The sequence below is a fragment of the Panonychus citri genome, unplaced genomic scaffold, assembly GCF_014898815.1.
Source record: "Panonychus citri isolate SS breed McGregor unplaced genomic scaffold, ASM1489881v1 Contig00053, whole genome shotgun sequence".
Taxonomy (NCBI): Eukaryota; Metazoa; Arthropoda; class Arachnida; order Trombidiformes; family Tetranychidae; genus Panonychus; species Panonychus citri.
The window spans coordinates 1,150-24,392 of record NW_026515458.1 but is presented as its reverse complement, the minus strand read 5'-3'; the positions used below and the strand labels follow the sequence as shown (position 1 = coordinate 24,392).

At 31.9% G+C, this 23,243-nt stretch overlaps 3 protein-coding genes, 2 long non-coding RNA genes and 1 pseudogene across 13 annotated transcripts; 2 read left to right on the top strand and 4 right to left on the bottom strand.

Annotated features, from left to right (window-relative positions):
- The first annotated feature begins 301 nt into the window (after positions 1-301).
- Positions 302-4,048, top strand: LOC128385852 (uncharacterized). The gene has a single exon (XM_053344777.1). The coding sequence runs from the start codon at positions 302-304 to the stop codon at positions 4,046-4,048; it is 3,747 nt and encodes a 1,248-aa protein (XP_053200752.1).
- Positions 4,049-9,225: 5,177 nt separating this feature from the next.
- Positions 9,226-9,718, bottom strand: LOC128385855 (uncharacterized). Its single transcript, XR_008324841.1, has 2 exons — positions 9,508-9,718; positions 9,226-9,409 (listed from the first exon to the last, which is right to left on the bottom strand). It is a non-coding gene; the product is annotated as an uncharacterized LOC128385855 (long non-coding RNA).
- A 96-nt stretch (positions 9,719-9,814) lies between these two features.
- Positions 9,815-11,368, top strand: LOC128385853 (snRNA-activating protein complex subunit 3-like). Its single transcript, XM_053344778.1, has 3 exons — positions 9,815-10,303; positions 10,382-10,724; positions 10,817-11,368. Exons 1-3 carry the CDS (start codon positions 9,907-9,909, stop codon positions 11,238-11,240), a joined length of 1,164 nt encoding a protein of 387 aa, XP_053200753.1. The 5' UTR covers positions 9,815-9,906; the 3' UTR covers positions 11,241-11,368.
- LOC128385854 (uncharacterized) lies at positions 11,319-15,800 on the bottom strand. Of its 8 annotated transcripts, none has more exons than XM_053344780.1 (3): positions 15,333-15,800; positions 11,864-12,804; positions 11,319-11,774 (listed from the first exon to the last, which is right to left on the bottom strand). In XM_053344780.1, the coding sequence occupies exons 2-3, from the start codon at positions 12,261-12,263 to the stop codon at positions 11,440-11,442; spliced, it is 735 nt and encodes a 244-aa protein (XP_053200755.1). In that variant the 5' UTR covers positions 12,264-12,804; positions 15,333-15,800; the 3' UTR covers positions 11,319-11,439. The 8 variants fall into 8 exon arrangements, with proteins under 8 accessions (XP_053200755.1, XP_053200760.1, XP_053200754.1 ...); XM_053344785.1 differs by having other exon boundaries at positions 11,864-12,789; XM_053344779.1 differs by lacking the exon at positions 15,333-15,800 and adding an exon at positions 13,713-13,801.
- Positions 15,801-15,918: 118 nt separating this feature from the next.
- On the bottom strand, positions 15,919-17,435 carry LOC128385850 (uncharacterized). Of its 2 annotated transcripts, XR_008324840.1 has the most exons (3): positions 17,277-17,435; positions 17,077-17,142; positions 15,919-16,259 (listed from the first exon to the last, which is right to left on the bottom strand). It is a non-coding gene; the product is annotated as an uncharacterized LOC128385850 (long non-coding RNA). The 2 variants fall into 2 exon arrangements; XR_008324839.1 differs by lacking the exon at positions 17,077-17,142.
- A 238-nt stretch (positions 17,436-17,673) lies between these two features.
- Positions 17,674-22,966, bottom strand: LOC128385856 (P-selectin-like; annotated as a pseudogene).
- Positions 22,967-23,243: the final 277 nt, after the last annotated feature.

The window sequence follows — 23,243 nt, the reverse complement described above, 5'->3', positions numbered from 1 at the left end:
GATTTGTCAATATTGTTCTGCTAAGCTTTTCGATTTTGAGTGCAAAGGAAATCTCACGCAGTGTTGTCAGAGTGGTAAAGTTCCAGTTCAAAAAACGAAATTTCCTATTATTCTGGAACAACTTTTAAATGGTATTCATAAAGAATCAAGAACCTTCAGATTAAATTTGAGAAGATACAATGCAACATTTTCTTTCATTACTTTTGGTGCGACTATTGAAAAACCAATCGGAAGAAGTAATTACTTATTCAAAATTTCAGGAGAAACTTATCATCTTATTAGCGCTCTTCAGTGCACAAATATGGGTGGTCAATTGTTTTTCTTAGACACTGAACAGGCAAACGCTATCAGAATGCAACATCCAGCAAATTCAACACTACAACCACTTATACTAGAAACAATTCACAGTTATTTAGCGAATCATAACCCTTATGCCCTAAGATATCGTCACTTGAATGAAGTGAGGATAAATTTTGCAAGAATGCAAGGTAAAAACCTTGATGACTTTGGATTCGAATTCTTCAACCGAGAATATGGTGATCTACGCACAGAAAACATTCCTTCCTCTTTTGATATTGCTGCAGTTTTTGAGACAACTGATGGAACACCTCCAAATAATAGAAGCCTGCGAGTTTATCCTAAATCTACGAACGGTTGTAATCATGTTCCGTATTTGAGTCCTCACTTAGATCCAATGGCTTATCCTTTACTATGGCCACATGGGGAATCTGGTTGGCAGAGTTGTATTTTACATAATCCAAGTAGAGCTACATCTATACGAAATAAAGTTACAGTAAGGGAATTCAACTGCTCCAGACTTTTTGAGAGATCAGATTGGTTCAACGCTGTTGTACATTCTGGAAAATTAACACAACAAGTTATCGTTGATTATTATTGTCGCCATGAAAGTTCAAGATTAGACTGGATAAGAAGAAACCAAGATAAACTACGTGTTGAAACGTACGCTGGACTTTGTGATGTGATTAACTCTCGAGCTGAGACAGAAGGTATCAGGGCAGGTGTCATGAAAATTTTGCCATCCTCTTTCTCAGGTAGTCCTAGAAATATGTTGCACAGGTATCAAGACGCAATGGCAATAGTTAGGCACTTTGGTAAACCTGACTATTTCATAACAATGACGTGCAACCCAAAATGGCCGGAAATATCATTATCTATGGCGGCAAATGAGAAACCAGAAGATAGGCCAGATATAGTTGTACGAGTCTTTGCAGGAAAAGTAGAAGAACTTAAGAATTTGATCATGAAAAAAAAAATTTTTGGTCCTGTAGTATCACTGATTCATGTCATTGAATTCCAAAAGCGAGGATTACCACATGTCCATATGCTTTTGAAGGTACATCATGACTACACTCCGCGGCAACCTGATATTATTGATAAAGTGGTTTGTGCAGAAATTCCATGTGCAAATCAAGACCCTTTACTGTATTCATTAGTCAGCAGTCACATGATTCATGGCCCGTGTGGTCAATTCAATATGAATAGCCCATGTATGAAGGACAATAAATGTCTCAAAAACTTTCCAAAGTCATTTCAAGAGTCGACAAATACTGATGATTCAGGTTTTCCTCTCTATCGGAGAAGAAATAATGGGCGCTCAGTGTTATTGAGGAATGGAACTATTGAAGCAAACAATTCTTTTGTAGTCCCTTATAATGTTTTTCTATTGAAATATTTTCGTTGTCACATAAATGTTGAAATTTGTTGCACTGTACAGGCCACTAAATATTTACACAAATATCTTTTCAAAGGATATGATCAATCAAACTTTCAGGTAACGCAAAATGGTGACCGAGTGGACTACGATGAGATAGCAAATTTCCTTAAGTCCCGGTACGTTGGTTCAACCGAAGCAGCATACAGGTTATTTGCACTGCCCCTCCATTACAATTCTCATGCTGTTGAGGATCTTCCAGTACATTTGCCACACCAAAACTTTGTTACATTTTCAGAAGATAATGCTCTTGATGTAGCTGCTTCATATGCTGTTAAGAAAACCAAATTAACTGCATGGTTTGAAGCAAATAGTCAAGAAGACACGCAGACTTTCTACTACGAAATGCCTATTTTCTATTCTTTCGATAGACCTACCAAAATGTGGAAAAAAAGACAGAGAAATTGTAAAACAATTGGTCGATTACAGTTCGTATCCCCAAGACAGCAAGAACGCTACGCATTACGGCTACTTTTATTGAGAGTCGCATCAGCTAAATCATTTGAGGATTTACGTACTTTTGAAGGTAATACTTATCCAACATTCATGGAAGCTGCGAGAGCAAGAGGTTTAGTTGATGATGATTCTGAATGGTATCGTTGTTTGAATGAAATGTCTCATTTCGCATTTGCTCCTCAATTGAGAGAAACTTTCACTTATATTTTGGTATTTTCCTGTCCAAGTAATGCTAATGCATTATTCGAGAAATTTTACACTGTTCTTTCCGAGGATTTTCGTAGAAATTTCTCGGAAAATATTGCACGAAACAAAACTCTGATTGCTATACAGAATTTATTAGACGTTCATCAAAAAAACCTAAATGATTTTGGGTTGCCTCCTGTTGAATCTGAAAGAGTTATTTATCCCCAATTCACTGAGCCAGAAAGACGTATAGCAATAATAAATTCCGAGAGGATTTCATCTATGGCTAATTCTGAACAAAGGCTTATCATTGATTACATTAAATCTGTTGTTTTCGATGTCCACACTTGCGATAGAATTATTTTCATAGATGGTGCCGGTGGCACAGGCAAAACTTTCATTTATAATTGCTTGATAGATTGGATGATTGGACTTAACGAAACTGTGATTCCTGTTGCCTGGACTGGAATGGCAGCAACCTTACTTAAAGGTGGTAGAACTTCACATTCGAGATTTGGATTACCACTAAATTTTACTGAAACTTCAGTGTCGAAAATTGCAGTTCAGTCAAAAGAGGCTGATCTTCTCAGAAAAGCGAAGTTGTTCATATGGGATGAAGCTTCGATGATTCCTGGAAGAGCTTTGAGTGTGGTTGATAGTTTGCTGAGAGACATAACTGGAATACAATTGCCTTTTGGTGGTAAAACATTCGTATTTGGAGGTGATTTCAGACAAATATTGCCAGTTGTTGTTAATGGTGGTAAGGCTGAAACAATAAATAATTGCATAAAAAAATCGATTCTGTGGCAACATTTCAAAGTTATGAAGTTGACAAACAATATGAGAGCTGCTGAAAGCTCTCAAGCTTTTAGAGATTTAATTTTGAGTATTGGTGATGGAACATATCCGAATCAATATGGTGTTGTTTTATTACCGCCAAGCATTGTACTTCCACAGACATCAGATATAGTTCAAGAAGTCTTTGGGTCTGATGTCAATGAGCTTCTTAGCAATCCTGATAGATTTTCATCACGTTCAATCCTTTGTCCAAAGAATATCCATTGTGATGATATCAATCACCGTATTCTTGGTATGTTGAGTGGAGAGTCAAAAACCTATTTGAGCTTGAACACAATTGAAGATAGTGATGATAATTCGAATTTCAACTATCCAACTGAATTTTTGGATAACTTGCAAATTTCGGGTTTACCACCACATAAACTTGAACTTAAAAAAGGTGCCATAGTGATGCTGTTACGAAATCTAAATCTCGACAATGGATTGACAAATGGAACACGATTGAGTGTGATAGAAATGTTTGAACGTAGTTTGAAGTTGAGGATTTTAACAGGAGCTAATACAGGAAATATTGTTTTTTTGCCAAAAATAAATCTTATCCCATCAGATACAAGATTGCCATTTTCATTTAAGAGAAAACAATTTCCTATCAAATTAGCTTTCGCAGTTACTATTAATAAAGCACAAGGACAGACACTATCAAAAGTTGGTATCTATTTACCTTCCCCAGTTTTCTCACATGGACAATTGTACGTTGCGATGTCGAGAGTTTCAGGAGAAACAAACCTTAAGATAAAAATCGACAATTTAACACGTTCACAAACTATTAATAATATAACTAAAAATATTGTTTACAAAGAGGTGCTCACTGATTAGTTGTACTTCAGTTTGGATTGGGTATCTTTAAATTGAATAAACTTCGAATACCTTTCATGATTAAATTATAGCTTAAAATATTCTATATATCCAGAATCCAAAATTTTTTAGTATATATGTTTGACATTTTGAAAGTACAATGTAATATTCAAGTAATCCTGAACCATAACTCTTCAATAACTATTATCATACTAATGTTTTTTTTCTCGCAGTCAATACAGGAATCATTCAGATTGGAAGCTTCTCTATATTCGAGGTGTATAGAACTTTTTACACTACTTTTATCAATTTATGGCATTTCGAAAAGTAGAGTATTGGATGCATGCGATACGCTTTCATCTGTTTTGGCCTCAAAATGTGTTATTACTGATCCTTTTTTGCCAGCTCAATTGCTTAAGTTCAAACTGATCATTTTAAAATGGTTATCGGTATTAATTAATAAATCCTTACAGAAAAATCAGCAGAGGATTTCGATTCCATTGGAAGTTTATCTAGAAATCATTGAAAAAATACCGCCCTATGAATAAAATTTATTATTGATTTCATATGCTCACACAATTTTCATGACGTTATTTAACATTCTTAATCTACTCAAATACTTGCGATCCCATAAAAGTAGATAATTTTACTTTAATCAACTTTTAACGTGGATTTACCTCATTCCCGCATAAATACATAAAAATTAGTGATAACTTGATAACTATCCATCTGTCACTCATGATATGTATATTGGTAGATTCAGCGTAATTTAATTAGTCAGAAAAAGATGTAAAAACATTCCAAAAATTTTCATCTTATTATCTTCAACTTTATCAATTTATTTGTTGAAAATTAATTTTTTTCTCTCAAATCGTTAACATAATTAAGCCAATATAATTTAACATTTTTAAACATTAGTCCGACGTTATTTAACATTCTTAATCTACTCAAATACTTGCGATCCCATAAAAGTAGATAATTTTACTTTAATCAACTTTTAACGTGGATTTACCTCATTCCCGCATAAATACATAAAAATTAGTGATAACTTGATAACTATCCATCTGTCACTCATGATATGTATATTGGTAGATTCAGCGTAATTTAATTAGTCAGAAAAAGATGTAAAAACATTCCAAAAATTTTCATCTTATTATCTTCAACTTTATCAATTTATTTGTTGAAAATTAATTTTTTTCTCTCAAATCGTTAACATAATTAAGCCAATATAATTTAACATTTTTAAACATTAGTCCGACGTTATTCAACGAAGAATTTTTAATTTTTTTCCCTGCGCAGAGCTCGAGTAAGCTCAATTTTTATATTTATCAGTGGAGATTATTGACTGTGGACAAGTTTTTCATCACAGATGGTACGATATTATATGTTCATGAGTGTGAAATTCCTAGAATGTCTCCAACTATTATTCTTAAAGACCTAATGGTTTTTGATAAGGGCCATGCTTATTGGATTGTTGCAAGTATCACAAAATATTTAAATGAATTGGCAACTGAATTAGTTTTCCGAGTTTCAAATGGTATAGAGATAGACCGTCAAACAAATGATGTTATTTTCGAAACAATTATGGACTATCTTTGTTTGGAATACAACAGCGATTAATATTTAACTTGCGTTCAACAGAACAACGTTCAAAAATTAACGTGCAGTTAAATTTTTCGTAGGAGATTGATTTCTAAGTATTTTAATTTTACAATAAACTCCATGTTTGTTTCCTTTGCTTCTTACATCAGTTTGAGCTGAACTCGACAATCTTGAGCTAACCATCTTTTTTCGGTAATAAATATCAGTAATTTAAATGCAGAGTTATTCTTATTATCAATTAACTAAATTTATTTGAACGCGATCTTTAGATCGCGGGCGCGGCTTGTCTTAAATGATTATGATTATCTAATGGACTTTAGTTTTCCGCTAATTGTTTGCTGTTGCTGTCGACAATCAACTAACTACTATTACTATTGAAAGACTCAGAGAGGGAACCAATTATTTCAAAATGATAATCGATCAAAATTTAGATGGAAACAATTTGTTAATCATTTACAATCAACTAATTAACTATTAATAGTCTAGTTTGTTTTGTTTTTATCTTTATGATGATAAACAAAGAGGCTTAGAGTAAATAAATCATTGCCATGATTGTTTGATTGTTGATTATAAGTTAAGGTGAATTTTTTTTACGTTGGATGATTTAAATGATCACAATTAAATTGTTAAATTGTAGATTCATTTATCGGCAATTAATTTACGGTCAAAAGGGGCTGGAAAATGTTTAAACTAATCATCAGAAGCAACAATTTTCATCCTCATCATGATCGTTTTTCATCATTATCGTAATCAAGCTAATCCCTAATCATGATCAAGTTAGAAAAACAAAATGGCTGCTGATTGTTACTATTAGAGTCGAGGTGTGGCCATCATGATGACCTTATAAGGGTCTCAAGACCTTACCTAGTGGATGATGAGAGGAAATTATATCTTTCCATGTTAATCAATGATCAATTATCATGAACTGAATCAACAGGTTAGTTTCTGATTTCACTTGATCAGAATGGGAAAAAAATGAACTTTTTTTGCTCATTTTGTTTCTGTCTGCATCTAATTTTGATTCTTAATTGTGATTAAGTGAGACTCATCATAATGAACAATATTCACATCATTGATTGTGATTAAATTGTTAATAACTGATTCGGTTAATCGTTTCATATTGTGTCTCAAACTTTTTTTTAAAACTTTATCAACGTTCTGATTGATTAATATTGATAAGTTAATTGTAATTTTAGTCGTTTTCTGATTACTGATCATTACAATTGTTATTTAGTATTAAGAAATTGTTCATGTTAATTAATCACGATTAATATGCAAAAGTCAAAGTTGATTAACTTATCAGTTTATTAATAATAAAAAACGATTTAAATTGTTGAAGTCTAATCACTTTCAACGATTTGATTTTGGTTAACAATTTAATTTCCGGTAAATTGTCTGTCTTTTTATTCACGATTTCAATGTTTTATTATGTGAACAATTAAGTTAATCATTTGAAGGGATTGAACGACAATCAATTATTGGGACAAGATTTGATCACATTAATTATTTATAAATCAATTATGATCACCAATTAGATTGTTGTTTATAATGAAACAATCACAAACTATTTGATGCTGATAAATTTAAATTGTTATTTAAAAAAGATCGTGAATTGTTAATAATAATTGATTAATTCATTGATTTGCTGGATTAAACAATCAACTGATCATTACATTTATCATTACAATCAAAAATCATGATTAAGTTAAAAATAACATAAAGATGATTAAGATTCGGAAATTAATAAAAAGTTACACATGGGAATCAATTTTAATTCACAACAATTAACTTTGATTATTATTATCAAATTGATTTGTATTATTATGAGATTTGATTAACTATTAATATAACAATTAAGTTAATCATTTTCTTTGAGAAATTAAAGAAGTGAAAACAAATTAATCTACTAATTTAATCACTAATTATTGTTGTTGCTTAAAGTAAATAGTGTTAATATGCAACAACAATTAGTTAATTGTGATCATGTTGATTTAAATGTGAGAAAGCAAATCGTGATACGAATTAATCATAATTAAATCAATAGATAGAGTTAACATTTTGAATAGTTAATTGTTGACCAAATTAAAAACAATCTCATTCCCAATGTTGATATAAATTCATTCACGATTTAGTTTTAAATTGTTATCATTCAATTAACTCATTCAATTCTCATACTTATCACTCATTTAATTATCAACTAATCATTAGTTTCTATTAATAAAATGATTTAGTTAATTGTTGTTGATTGTTGTTGATACTTTTTGTCAACCTCACACCTTTTTTTTAAACAATTTAACAACATTCAATTAAAAACTGATGATGATTATGATTATGATGATTAGTTGATTGAAATAAAATTATTTTATGCTCGCAATCAAATTAATTGGTTAAATTGTTTTATTTAAACGATTAATTTTAAAAAAATTAACTCGATGAGATTCAATTTGATGGATTAAAGTGATTAACTTTGATTATCTTGGATTTAAATTTACCTTTTATGAGAATCAAATCTTAATTAAGATTGAAACATTGAAACCGATTGTGAATAATATACAAACTGAATTAAAAAAAAAGTGCATTCAATTGTAACTATTAATAAATTGTTCATTCAATTTCAATCATAATCCATATTCAAAACAATTAATTGAGGGAAACAAAGTTAATCAATTAAACTTAGTTTTTATTTTAATGTTTAAATCAAATATTACAAATTGATTGGGTTGGTGTTTATTAGAGTTTGTATTACACACTGAATTTGATTAATTATCTTGGTAAAGAAGCAAATAGAATTAACAATTTACGATGATTGTTAAATTGTTACCTTAATTTTTCATCTAAATCAATGAAATTGTGTTGGTGGTAAGGAAAAAAAAAGTTAATTACAATCTGAGTAAGAAGAAAACAAAAGTGTTAGTAAACAATTAACTTTGTTAATTTGGTTGTTACATTTTATCACACATATACCTAATTCACACCTAATGTTAAATTGTTAATCAAATTGTTGTTATGGTTTAGGGTTAATCAGAATATATTTATAAGAATCAAATTAAATTGATGATAATACTGAAAAAGTGTAACTTTTCAAAACCGGAATATGATAAGTTAACAATTCCTGATTTGGAAGTTGTTATATTATCATCAATTTAATTCATTCTCAATCATCAAGATATATTATTATTATTACTATTATTACAATTAAATCTTACTCTATTATGTTATAATAGATAATAACATGTTGCTGTTATTGTTGTTGTTTTACCTCATGTAATCATCTTGATTAACCATGAGACTGTTGAAACAGTTATTCATGTGTAGACTAACGTTTGGGTCAAACATTTGGTATCATCTTCAACTTGAAGTAATATTAATAGTTTTATAGTAGTAATAATAATAATAATCATTGTGATAACAATCAGAAAACAAAGTTAACCATTTTTTCACGATTTTCTTTTCCCTTCATTTTGCTTTTATCCAAATGGCAAAAAAGAAGTGGAAAACAAAATGTTGGATTAACTCAAGTTTCATCAATACTATCATGTATTATTTATATTCTTTTCCATCTTTATACATCCGCTTCTTCCTTTATCATGGTAATCTTGAAATTAACATTTCCTTTAAGAAGATTTCCCAGATTATTTGTTCTTTTAGTGGAATTTTTTTCTTTCTTTGCCTTCCAATCTCTCAATTCAACCATAGACTCCATAGAAATCTGTCCATCTCCAGCCCGATTGAGCCGCACATCGGGTTAACGTCAGCATTCATTAAAATATCGATGATAAACTGTTTCAAAAAGGGATTTAAGAAAAATGAAATTAATTCAAGTGACACAAAAAAAATCACAACAGAGAAAGAAACAATAAATTATTGTAAACAATCACCAAGATGTTCATTAAGAGATCCACAAATTGAATCAAGTCATCGAAGGTTAAAGGCACGAAACACGAACACAAATAGACAAAAGCTGTTACAATTAATATTATTGGTTAAATTCTGAATAAATAATTAGAGATGATTAACTAGAAAATTAAATTAATCCAAATTAAATTTGATTCCCTCCAAATGAATGACAAGAAATAATCAGTTGTCATTTTCTCGATACATCGATGGTTGAAATCGAAAATCAAATCGATAAATCGATGTGAGATTTGTTTTCTTTTCTATTGAAAGTAAATTCAATTTATTAAATTGTTTCTTTTCTCGTTTGTGTTAATCTAATTGTCGTGGTTTGTTTTTTTTTCTTAATTTGGACAATTAACTATTTTGTTTTCTTAATTAACATGGATCTCATTAAAGGTGTTGAACGTCCCTGGATTTATAATGGGAAGATAAACGTTCGATCTTTTCTTGATCTTTGGAAAACTCAAGATTTAAGTCTTGAAAGCAATTTAACACCAGAAACACTTGATGAACAATTTACCAAGATGTTTGATGTTGACCAAGAGATGATTGACTCATTAAAGGAAGATTTATCACCTGATTGTTTAACTGATGTTGCTGATGAAGGTTGGAAAGATTGTATTTATGGTGATAAATTTGCGATCCCTGATCAAGTTAAATTGGTTAGTGTTGCAGCTCAAGTTAAACATATCGAGAAAATGAAAGCTGATCGTAACTATCATAGTCATGCTTCTCAACTATTAAAGTATAGAAATTATACCTTCTTGGACAATTCAGGTAATTAAGTTAACTATTAAGTAACTAACCTTAAAATCTAATCATCATTTTGTTTTTGTTTTATTCTTTTCTGTTTAGAGATGAAAAAACGTTCACCTGATGAGCAAAAAATCACAGATCTTGAGGTTATTCTTAATGTTCAAATATTTAAGCCAATGAAGTTCTCCTTGCATGTTGGTGAACATCGGAAACATGTTAATCCGATTGCCGAACAAGAATTTCTATGTCTTGGTGGTCAATTTTTATCAGCTCTCAGAGATGAGATCATTTGTCCAGTTGATGCTAATCCAGTTGAAGATTGTAGCGATGATCCGAAAAAATCCAAGCCAAGTGGCGGCGAAATTTACACTTCTGGCTTTTTCTTCATAGATGATTGTTTTTACAACGATTTTAGAAAAACATCCAATATAGATTATAGTCAGTAAGTTAAACTGAGCCAGAATATTTTGTAAAAACTCAAAATTTTAACGAACCACATTCTTATTCTGTTCTTTTCTTTTCGAATGTGGTCAGAGTGATTGTAGATTGGGCGAAAAGTTCAGATAGAAGAATTGGTGAACTTCGATCGGCTAAAATGGAGGCTACTTGTTTCATCGATCTTACCATTCGACTTGGTCAACCCTATGTTTATGTCCATCAAGGGAATTGTGAACATATGATAGTCTTCTCAGAGATGCGTTTATTTTCACCTCAAACTGATAGTCCATTTATCGACGATTATCCAAGATTATTTAAAACGGTCAACAAAACTGCTATAATGTGTTATATGTGTGGAATCAATGTCCCCAAATGGCTTGTATTTGATAATAAGAGATTACCTGACAATCCATGGTTATTTTGTGAACAATGTTTCATGTCCTTTAATTACGATTCTCAGAAGAAAAAAGTTGGACATTTTAAAGCTTTTCCTTATTTGGACAAATCTGCAATAATTTGATCAACCTTTTTGATTGTTGAACTTCATCCATTTGTAATATTTTGTATATAAGCAAAAAAACCCATCAATGATCATATATTTTTAATAATTAGAAGAAAATTTTATTAGATAAAACAGAAAATTTTTGATATTTCTGACTCAATTTCATATATTGAATAAATTAAATATAAATAATAATCAAGGAAATACATAATTACCATTAAGAATTAGGAAATTTGGGTAAGGCTTGCATGTGATTACTATTAATTGATGGTAAATGTTTCATTTGACTTTTAAATAACAATCGTAAGAATTTAACCAAACTTTGTCTGAAAGATTCGATTCGTCGACAAAGACGAAATCTAGAACAAAGATTGTTACGATTGTTAATTGTCACACCGAATGGTGATTCCAATGAAGCGATTAACAATCTAATTTTATCCAAATCAATGTCAAGTCTTTCCAATGGAATATGATTTTCAAGTGATCTTCGTCTTCGTCTTCCAGCAAAAGCACCAATCAAAACAGGAAGAGCCAAAGGAATAAGACCAGAGCCTGAAAATGCGAAGATAAATTGTAACAATTTGAATAATTCATCGAATCAATAGATTGGAAAATGACAGAATTAAAAGCAATCGACTTACCTCCAAATGGATCGTAACCAGAGACGGCAAGTAAAGCGGGAACGATGGTGATGCCATAAAGTAGAGCACTTAACATGATTGTACTAAAACCAACTCGCCGAGCGAGCGGGTAAAGTATAACGGGAACTCGCGCTGAACTTTCACCCATAAAGGGATGACTAAATGAAAGATCTTCGGGTGTAGGAGTTGACGATTTGTTGGCGTTTCTTGACGATTCAGAGTCATCAGGCTTTTTCTCCGCCATCGCTGGATGTAGACCGAAAATTTCAGCTGAAACCATAGTGTCAAGGGTCAGGCAAAGGTTAATCGTATGGAAAAGTATAAGATAAATATTAATCGATGGAAACAATTTATGATGTTTATATGGAATAAAAAATTTCATTGTAAACACGATAAACATTTAAACATGATGAGGATCATGATTGAAATTAAGATCAACAGTTAAATGTCAACAAAAATGATGATAATGATAAAGATGATCAATTACAAGTGACAAAAATTTTGTCATCTTTTCTCCCTCTTCATCTCTCTCTCCATCATCTTACGTTTTGCTCTTTGGTGACAAAAAGCGAAACAGGAAGATTAACCTGATAGAACGGGAAATCTTTTCATCTTCTCTTAGAAAACTTATTCCTTATTTTCTTTTCTTTTCTTCCCTGATAACAGAACTTCCGGAAAACATTTAAACCAGAACATTGTTTATTTACTTCAGAGAACGAGGGTGAATAAGATGAGTGCATTAAAACCAACGAATTAGCTGTTTGGATGAGCATGAGGGGCTTTTTTCAGTCTTTTTTGTTTGATTTTCTTTGATTGTTGTGTCATTTCAATTGTTTTCCTCCCTGAAACCATGAACATTTGCCTCAATGTACCAGGAAAAGATTCTGTTTGTTCATCGATCATCAAACCAAGATGAAAATTTGTTCCTATTGAAGAGAAAACTTTTTTTTTGATATAGTTAATAACTAATAGAATATTAAATTAGTTTAGTGACGTTCATATTAATCATCATTTGAACAGGACAATTTAGTGAACATCAGTTGAACATCTCAAGTCTTTTAAAGGGCAAAAGATTAAAGGTGAACGAGGTTCAACAATTAAGTCTTAGTATACGATTAAGTTGATTAACAAGAAAGTTATTGGTTACCTGTCTTTTTACCAGTTGATTATCAAAGAGAAAAGGAAATTAGATTCAATAAATGAATTAAAAGGATCCAATTTTGTGAGAATTCAATTAACTTGATTAATTTGAGATTTTGGGTTAGTAAATGATGAAAGATGTTGTTAGTTGTCATCCACCTTCGGAAGATAGCGATTTCTTGTTTGAGTGATTTATCACAAACAACAAAATCACTAGTCTTCCACTAGGAGAATGACTTAATTGTTGTATTGATGAAATTCTGAATAAGAGATAAAGATTAGATGAAAGAGACGAAAGAGATGAATAGTTAATATCAATTGAATGTTGTTGAGATGCTCAAAGATTGATTGGGAATAAATTATTCTTCACAAAGGTAAGTATTACTTTGGTAATGAAAAGTATAAACGGAAGAGGAAGAGATTGAATAAAATAAGAATCCAAGGAATAAGAAGAAGAAGAAAAATATTGAGCAATTGAAGACACAGGTAAAAGTCGATGAGGTTGACAATTTAAATGAGACTAAATCAAGTGAACCACTGACTTTAAGAAGACAAATGTAAATGTCGAAAGGTAGTAAACTCTTTTTTATCTTTACAGAGGAAGATAAATGAGCTCTCCTCTCTCTCTCTCTCTCTCTTGCTCCTAATTTCTTCTTCTTCTTCTTCTCTGTCCAAGTTAACAGATACACAGATACATTTATATAAATACCATAGGGTTTGTTGATATAAATATTATTCTCACTCTCTCGGTCTCTCTATTTTCGCTTGACAGTCCAGGTAACTTGGTTGCTCCTTTTTAATGGTTTCCCCATTCTTCATCTCCCCATTCTATCATCTCCTCCTTTGGTTTCTTCCTTCTCTCTCTCTCTCTCTCTCTCTGACAATTTTCAATTTTTCCTTACTCTCGCTGCATTTTGGTGAGTGTATATTGTGTATGTGTTATATGTTTGCCTTCCTCAATGATGATAATGATGATGAAATGATGATAGTTGTGTATATGTAATATGTTCTTTTCCCATAATAATTGTTCCTCTATTTGGTTCCTCTGGTAACCATCAAATGACAACAAACGCTTCTCTCAGGTAATGATTCTTTTGTGGCAATTCTTCATTCTCTATCCATCCTTTTTGCAGAAAAAAAACCAATGATAGAAACCAATATAACCTCATAATGAGTTTCTCATCATAGAGCAACGTTATATTGTTTTTTTCTCTTTCTCTCCCATACACTTTTCCCATTCTCACCTCAATGGAAATGAGAGAAAGAAAGAGAGTTCAAGTATAAACAGCAAATAGATATGACAGAAATATAAGTCAATTTGATAATTCACCAGCACTATTATCATCACTTTTTCTGTTTCCAGTTCCTATGCATGGTATGGTAACATCAACAAAAAGGGAACCATATTAGTCAGGCGATCCTTAATGAGAAGATAATTATTCATCTTCATAATTAAATGGTATCCAAATGATGGGATCTCTTTCTCTCTCCTTTATTTCTCACTGAGTAAGAGAGAGAGAGAGAGAGAGAGAGAGAGAGAGAGAGAGAGAGAGAGATGTAATTATTGATGAAGTGTTATCCCTTTTTCGATCCATATGATATGTTAATTGTTTTCCAATATCGAAGAGCACATATATTTATAAAAAGGTGAATTGATCCGATAGAATTCTGAAAGAAAAAGAAAAATATATTTATCGATTTAGTTTGAATTATCTTATTTTCTTGGTTTGTTTTGTTTTGAACGTTCGCATTTGAACACAAGGGAATCATTTCATTAATAAATTTGTATCACAGAGAGAAAATGAAGAAAAGGGAATGAAAATAAACCATTCAGCTAAAAGTAGAGTTTCAATAGAATCCATGGTCAATATTGGATAAGATGAATTTGAATTGTTAATAATTTCTATTCTTTTGAAAATCAAAATGAATAGAGATGAAGGTTAATTATGAAGATGATCGATATGTTGATATTGTTATCAATTCAAATCTTGGGAAATTTAGGTGACAGAAAATGTTGACTATAGATAAACTCTGGAAGAAGAACCAAGAGAGAGAAAGAGAGAGAAAGAGAGATTATCAACTTGAATCAATCCAGAACACAGAACCAGTGGGTTACATGGAAAAGGTTAATCAGAGTTAATCAGATGAAATATCTAAATGAAAGAAACAAGGATGAAATTCTGGAATGATACAAAGTCACAAGAGATTTAATCTCTCTCTCTCTCTGCTCCTAATTTCTTCTTCTTCTTCTTCTCTGTCCAAGTTAACAGATACACAGATACATTTATATAAATACCATAGGGTTTGTTGATATAAATATTATTCTCACTCTCTCGGTCTCTCTATTTTCGCTTGACAGTCCAGGTAACTTGGTTGCTCCCTTTTTTAATGGTTTCGCCCATTCTTCATCTCCCCCATTCTATCATCTCCTCCTTTGGTTTTCTTCCTTCTCTCTCTCTCTCTTTCTCTCTGACAATTTTCAATTTTTTCCTTACTCTCGCTGCATTTTGGTGAGTGTATATTGTGTGTATGTGTTATATGTTTGCCTTCCCTCCAATGATGATAATGATGATGAAATGATGATAGTTGTGTATATGTAATATGTTCTTTTCCCATAATAATTGTTCCTCTATTTGGTTCCTCTGGTAACCATCAAATGACAACAAACGCTTCTCTCAGGTAATGATTCTTTTGTGGCAATTCTTCATTCTCTATCCATCCTTTTTGCAGAAAAAAAACCAATGATAGAAACCAATATAACCTCATAATGAGTTTCTCATCATAGAGCAACGTTATATTGTTTTTCTCTTTCTCCCATACACTTTTCCCATTCTCACCTCAATGGAAATGAGAGAGAAAGAAAAGAGAGAGTTCAAGTATAAACAGCAAATAGATATGACAGAAATATAAGTCAATTTGATAATTCACCAGCACTATTATCATCACTTTTTCTGTTTCCAGTTCCTATGCATGGTATGGTAACATCAACAAAAAGGGAACCATATTAGTCAGGCGATCCTTAATGAGAAGATAATTATTCATCTTCATAATTAAATGGTATCCAAATGATGGGATCTCTTTCTCTCTCCTTTATTTCTCACTGAGTAAGAGAGAGAGAAAGAGAGAGAGAGAGAGAGAGAGAGATGTAATTATTGATGAAGTGTTATCCCTTTTTCGATCCATATGATATGTTAATTGTTTTCCAATATCGAAGAGCACATATATTTATAAAAAGGTGAATTGATCCGATAGAATTCTGAAAGAAAAAGAAAAATATATTTATCGATTTAGTTTGAATTATCTTATTTTCTTGGTTTGTTTTGTTTTGAACGTTCGCATTTGAACACAAGGGAATCATTTCATTAATAAATTTGTATCACAGAGAGAAAATGAAGAAAAGGGAATGAAAATAAACCATTCAGCTAAAAGTAGAGTTTCAATAGAATCCATGGTCAATATTGGATAAGATGAATTTGAATTGTTAATAATTTCTATTCTTTTGAAAATCAAAATGAATAGAGATGAAGGTTAATTATGAAGATGATCGATATGTTGATATTGTTATCAATTCAAATCTTGGGAAATTTAGGTGACAGAAAATGTTGACTATAGATAAACTCTGGAAGAAGAACCAAGAGAGAGAAAGAGAGAGAAAGAGAGATTATCAACTTGAATCAATCCAGAACACAGAACCAGTGGGTTACATGGAAAAGGTTAATCAGAGTTAATCAGATGAAATATCTAAATGAAAGAAACAAGGATGAAATTCTGGAATGATACAAAGTCACAAGAGATTTAATCTCTCTCTCTCTCTCCTTCTCTCTCTGTCTCTCTGTCTCTTTCAAATAAGATGAAGAAGTGGTGATAGTGTTAACAGAGGTAAAACACACGAATGATGACAGTAAAGATGATAGTGTATAATGAGATGATGATGCTAGAAGAAAGAGAGAGAGAGAGAAGGTAAAATAGAATAAAAAAGAGAGAGAAAAAAGAAAGAGAAAAAAATAGAACATGTAGAAAGCGATAAAATAGAAAGTGGATGACAGATGATGGAAAATTACAGTTATATTTACTTGGAAGGTAAAGAGAATAGAAAAACCAAATTTCCGATATCAATTGAATTCTCTTTGAAATCACAACTAAATTAAATTGGAATAAGAAACAACAACAATTAACAAAAAAAAAGAATAATCAACAATTAAGAAAAAAGGAAAGGCCTTCAACCCAAAAGAAATCATCATATTGTACACAACAGATACTCCAATATACTCACATGAAGATTTAAAGACCAGGCCAAAGGTTAGAAAATGAGAATTAATTTGGTTCCAATTATTAATAGATTGAATTTAATTTTCTAATTATCATGATAACACAATTAACGAATTGGCAACATTGAGAATTAATTGTTTTTCACAAATATTAATAAAGAAAGAGAAAATGATGATAAAGAAAGAGGAAAATTTATCATCTCTTTTTCATCTTCTGATAAAAATGTTTCCCTTTTGATTGGATTTTGGCGGAAAATTAATTACGCGGAAAATTTAACCGAACCTAGAACAACAATTAACTAATAGAATTAAATTAACTCCAATTCTATTTGGTGTTGTATCTGTTTTCTAATCATTCAGAAAGTGTTATACATTTTTTTAATCCAGTTAATTGTCCATTTCCATTTTGATAATGTTTTCCATACAATCAACTGATTAACAACAGAAAGCAAATTGATTTAATTGTCTGATGATACAAGTTAATTAATTAATGAGATGAACAGTTTAATGTGTTAATCTTTGTTACTAGATTAATATGTTATTAAGAATTGAATTGATACTATTGCGTGATAATTGAATTGCTGTTAAATGGTAACAATTTAGTTGATTAGTTGATCCCAAATGAGTTTAGACCTTTGGAAACAACAATCGTAACAATTTAATTAAAGTTTGCTTTCAATTTTTCACCACGCAATCAATCAACAATTAGTAATTAAGTATTACCATTAATTTATTTGCTTTTATAAGAAACATTGTACAATTAATTAAATAAAAAAGAGTGAGAAAGTTGAACAATTAACTTCATCTTATAATTAATTTAAGTTAATCAATATTATTATTATTATTATTATCATGATGATTAATGTCACGTTAATAGTTAACAATATATATAAATGTTGATTTAATTGTTGATAGATAAACCAGTTAACTATTACTATTTAGTTTCACATCATTGATGATCCATGACAATTAAATTAAATTGATTATCATTAAATTGTTCAATGATTATGGTTATTGTTTTTTAACGGTGTTTCCATTTTGTTTAATTGTGATTTAAGTTGTTATTATTAACACTCTTGGGTAAGAATTGAATTGCTGTTGATGAGACGATGATATTAATTGTTTGGTGTAAATTGGTCAACAATTAACCAAACCATCTCCAGACAAACATAACTGTTTTAGTTGATTGGATACACTTAATTGTATCTGGATTGTAATTCCAATCACCATTAAGTTGACATTTAAGTGGTTGAATTATGTTAACTTTATACCCGACGGAACAAGTTATCCGACATTGACCTCCGATTGAATTGTTACAACGGAATAGCCGACCATTGATCGGAATAGTGGGCGGACGGCAACAACGACCTGAGGCACAGTGTTGAGTTGTTGCGACTAATTAACAAAGTAGAAGAAAGAAAATCAATTTGATAAGAGTTAATTATGATTTATTAATTGTTCGCAACTTGTATTATTTACTTTAATGTGTTTTTAATTTACAACGTTCATTGGGTCAGTTGTAATTAACTCACTTTGACAGATTCCTAATCGCCCTGACCATTGGCCAGAGTTTGTACAAGTGACCACTAGTTGACCCACTAACCTGTAACCTCTTGAACAAACAAGGGTACAGGTTGAACCCGAAATACCTGGTGCACATTTACCGTAAAGAACACCGCCTCGGGGTGGACGTAAGGGTTGACAAAAGGTCGATGGACCAGTGGTTGGGTTGATGGTTGGCTTAGGTGAGGTTGTAGGTTTAATTGTGGTTACATCTGGATAAGGGTCAGTATAATCAGGGTCAGGATATGGATCAGGATCCGGGTCAGGGTCAGGGTCAGGATCGGGGTCGGGATCTGGATCAGTTCCTGGTACCGTTGTTGGTGTAGATGTTGGTTCAGAGCCGATTTCTGGTTACAAAAATTAACCAAAGTTCAAATCAAACAATTAAATCATTCATATAAAATGTCCAAATCTTTGAGTCTCATGTTTTAATTGTCATTTAAATTGAGAAAAATGAAAGACAATTAAACTCTAATGATTATTTTAAATTAACTAGGACAATTAATGAATCACACATTATCAATGTACATTTTTATTATATGTAATATCATTTCCTTTGTTGATTTTTGTTTTATAAATTATACTTTTAATTGTGATTAAGATAAATTATCGTCGGTAAGAATCAAATCTATACATTTAAATTGTCACAATTGCACGCAAATTGTGACTTATTAACTGAATTAAAAAGTTCTATCCAGTTCTCTATGGATATGATAATATAAACAAAGATTCAAATTAAACTTAACAATGGAAACAAAAAAATAACAATCAATTGATTTTTCCCTTACAATTGAACTAATCAATAAATTGATATAATTTAAATTGATTCCAAAGGAAAGTTAATTCAAATTCAAAATGATAACAATTTAATCAATATCACATTATCATTGAATTGATTTTAATGATTAAAAGAAGAAGCAAAAAACAGTGACAACAATTAATCGTTAATCACAATCAGTTTAAATGGTCAGCATTAAATCATTTTGAATGATTCTCGATTTAAATGTTGATAGTTAATAGAATAATAATTTTTAATTGTTGACATTTAACTAAATCAATGGAAAGAATTGATTTTATTTTTTCAAAGAGAAACTCAACGAAAACCTTAATTGTTATTCTTAATTATATTATTATCGATGAGGAGAAACTTTTAAAGATTAGATTTAGTTTATTTCTCAAACTGAATTAAAAATATTCTGGTTGTCAAGGTAATATTAATGATGAAGAGTTAATTTGTATTTCAAAAGAAATTGAATCAATTTAAATATCTATTAAATTTAACGACAATTTGGCAACTCACCTCGACAAATGGGCTGAAAATGAGACCATCGTCCGCCCTCCCCACAGGTCAACACATTAAAACCCTCCAGGGCACATCCCTGATTACAGGTAAAGTTACAGGTTTCACCCAAAGTACCTGGTGAACAAGTACCATAAGCGTAACCACAAAGAGGTGAAATTAGTGACGGACAAGAGGCCAAGGTACAAACGGGTGGAACCGATGACCAGGTACCATTGAGTTGACAAAGGGAACTCGAAAGACCTCTTAGTCGATAGCCCACCGGGCAGGTGAATGAACATCTTTCCCCTGGATAACCTGGGTTACATGTACCTTGTAGTCCACCATTTGGTGAGGGTGGTAATAAGGATCGCATGTGACCTGGATACATGTTGGTACTTCATTAGACCAAGTACCATCGGGAAACATTCGGTCACCAGTTGAGATTCACTGGACAATGAGTAACCCTTTTCACAACCGAATGAGCAAAGTTTACCTGGTACACCAGGTGAACAATCCCCGCGCGTGTAACCATGTTCAGGAGGAGAATTGGTGGACATGAACGACCAGAACATGATGGAATCGGATTATCCCAATTTCCATTGGGTAAACATGTCAATTCACTTGGACCACTTGGTAAAGTTCCGGAAGAACATAGAATTGTACAGGTTCGTTGTGAATATCCAGGTGAACAGGTGCCCGACAACTGACCATTAGAAGGGGCGACTAAGGGTGGACACGATATCGGTGGTGCTTCCACACACCGAGGAACTGGGTGATTCCAAGTTCCATTACCGGTACAGGTTAACAAAGGTTCACCCTCTAAATTGAGGGACGGTGAACAGAAAATTGAACAAGTTGAACCAAAAGTGGCACCCGAACAAGTACCGTTAGTTTTACCTCCTGACGGTGGATAAATTGGTGGACAAACTACCGATGTACAAATGGGCAATTCACCGATAGCCCAATTACTAGTTTCGGGTAGACACTCGAAACTTGGTTTACCCACAAGTGCGAATCCAAAATTACACCGATAGGTACACGTAGAACCCACTAGACCTGGACTACAAACACCTTCGGTGTAACCATTGGCCAAGGTTGAATTGGTGGACAAGTTTTCCGTTCACAGGTCGGTAAACTTGCCGTTCCCCACCCATTGGGTGTGCAACGTAATTCAGTAATTGGATTAATATAATTGGGCCCACAATTGAGTAAACATGTTTGACCACAAAGACCTGGATCACAATGTCCAGAATAAGATCCGACTATTGGACCAGGTAATCGTGGACATGTTATGGGTATACAATTTGGCAATGGATCAGACCATTGGCCAGTTTCCCGACAAGTTAAACTTGGATTAGATGTCGGAGTATAACAAGTATCACAGATTAAATTACACGATTCCATGGCCTTACCTGGATTACAAGACCCATTCAATTGACCATTTAAGGGTCGAGTTAATGAAGGACACGAAACAGATTCACAGGTCGGTGGTGCGCCAGACCATTCACCCGTTTCTGTACATAAAAGTGTCTCCGAACCACCGACTAAGCTATAACCACGTAAACACTGATAAGTACAAGTTGTACCAACAATTCCTGGTGAACAATTGCCCATTAAGAGGGTATTTGGTGACCTGGTTAACGGGCGACACATTATTTGAGCACAAACGGGCATTTCACCCGACCAAAGGCCACCAGGTAAACATGAAAGAGTCGATAATCCAACCAATTTGTACCCAGAATTGCATGAAAATGAACAAAGTGAACCAGGAAAACCAGCTGAACACGAACTATCAATTTGTCCATTTGAAAGGCCACTAATGGGTGGACAACGCGGTGCTAAAGTCGTTGTTGTGGTCAATGTACACCGAGGATTAGGATCAGACCAAGAACCGTTAATATGACAAACCGATTGTACCAAACGATTGAAGGAATCGCCGTAACATTGGATTATACAAGTTCCCCCAGCGAAAGGTAAACAATTACCGATTAGCCGACCATCATTAGGGACAATTAACTGTGGACATTGAATTTGTTGATCTAAAGTAATTTACAACAGATAAATAATCAATCTATGAGGAAACAAATTAACATCAAACAATTTAATTACTTATGCACATTGAATCTTCACCAGTCCAAGTACCGTTATCGCAACATGTCCGATGCGATGACCCAATCAATTCAAATCCCCGTTGACACCCAATTAAACATCGTTGACCAACAACATTCAAACAAGAGCCCGTTGGCCATTCACCGTAAACGGGTAAACTTAATGGTGAACAATTTTGACCTGACAATTTAATGGAATCAGAAATTTAATCACAATTTGTAAATGGAGAAAAATGTTGACAAAATTAAGATTAACTCACAATTAACATGCGACAATAAATTGAAACAAATCAACAAGATAAATAATAATATACAAAGATTTACATTTAACCGATTGGGATGATTAAAGTTACTCCAATTAACCATGATAAGTCATTGGAAATTGTTGATTAGTTGATCGATAATCAATTGACCATTGATTGTATCGACAACGAAGCAATTTAATCATATTATTAATGATGATACTATAAGAGGTTATTGAAGATTAATCCATTTTATATAGACTCACAATTAATCAATAGTTAAAGTAGTAATTTGTTAACCCTTTAGTTATCACAATTAGAGGACAATTAACAAAAAGTTGGACTTGAAATGGACAATCAAATATTAAAAACTAGACTTATATTAACAATTACAATGATTAAAACTTTACTATTCTAATCACAATCAACTTTACCATCATTAAACTTGCACCACCAACAATTAACTTAATTATATGCTCACTTTTTAATCACGATAAATTGAATAATTAGCTTAATCATGTTTCCAGAAATGTTTTTTTTTTCAATCCAATGGTTTAAATGATGTTAATGATTAACTTTAGTGTATTACTTTTGTTTGTGATTTAATTATGTTAATAACAAAAAATATACGAGACAAATTGTGTTATTATGATTAAGGGTAAATTGTTAACAATCATAATCTAAATTAAATTGTTGATTACAATATTTTCATCAAAGAACCGGAAATTTATTCCTCTCAGACTTAATAACAATCAAAAAAGGGAAACAACCAATTAC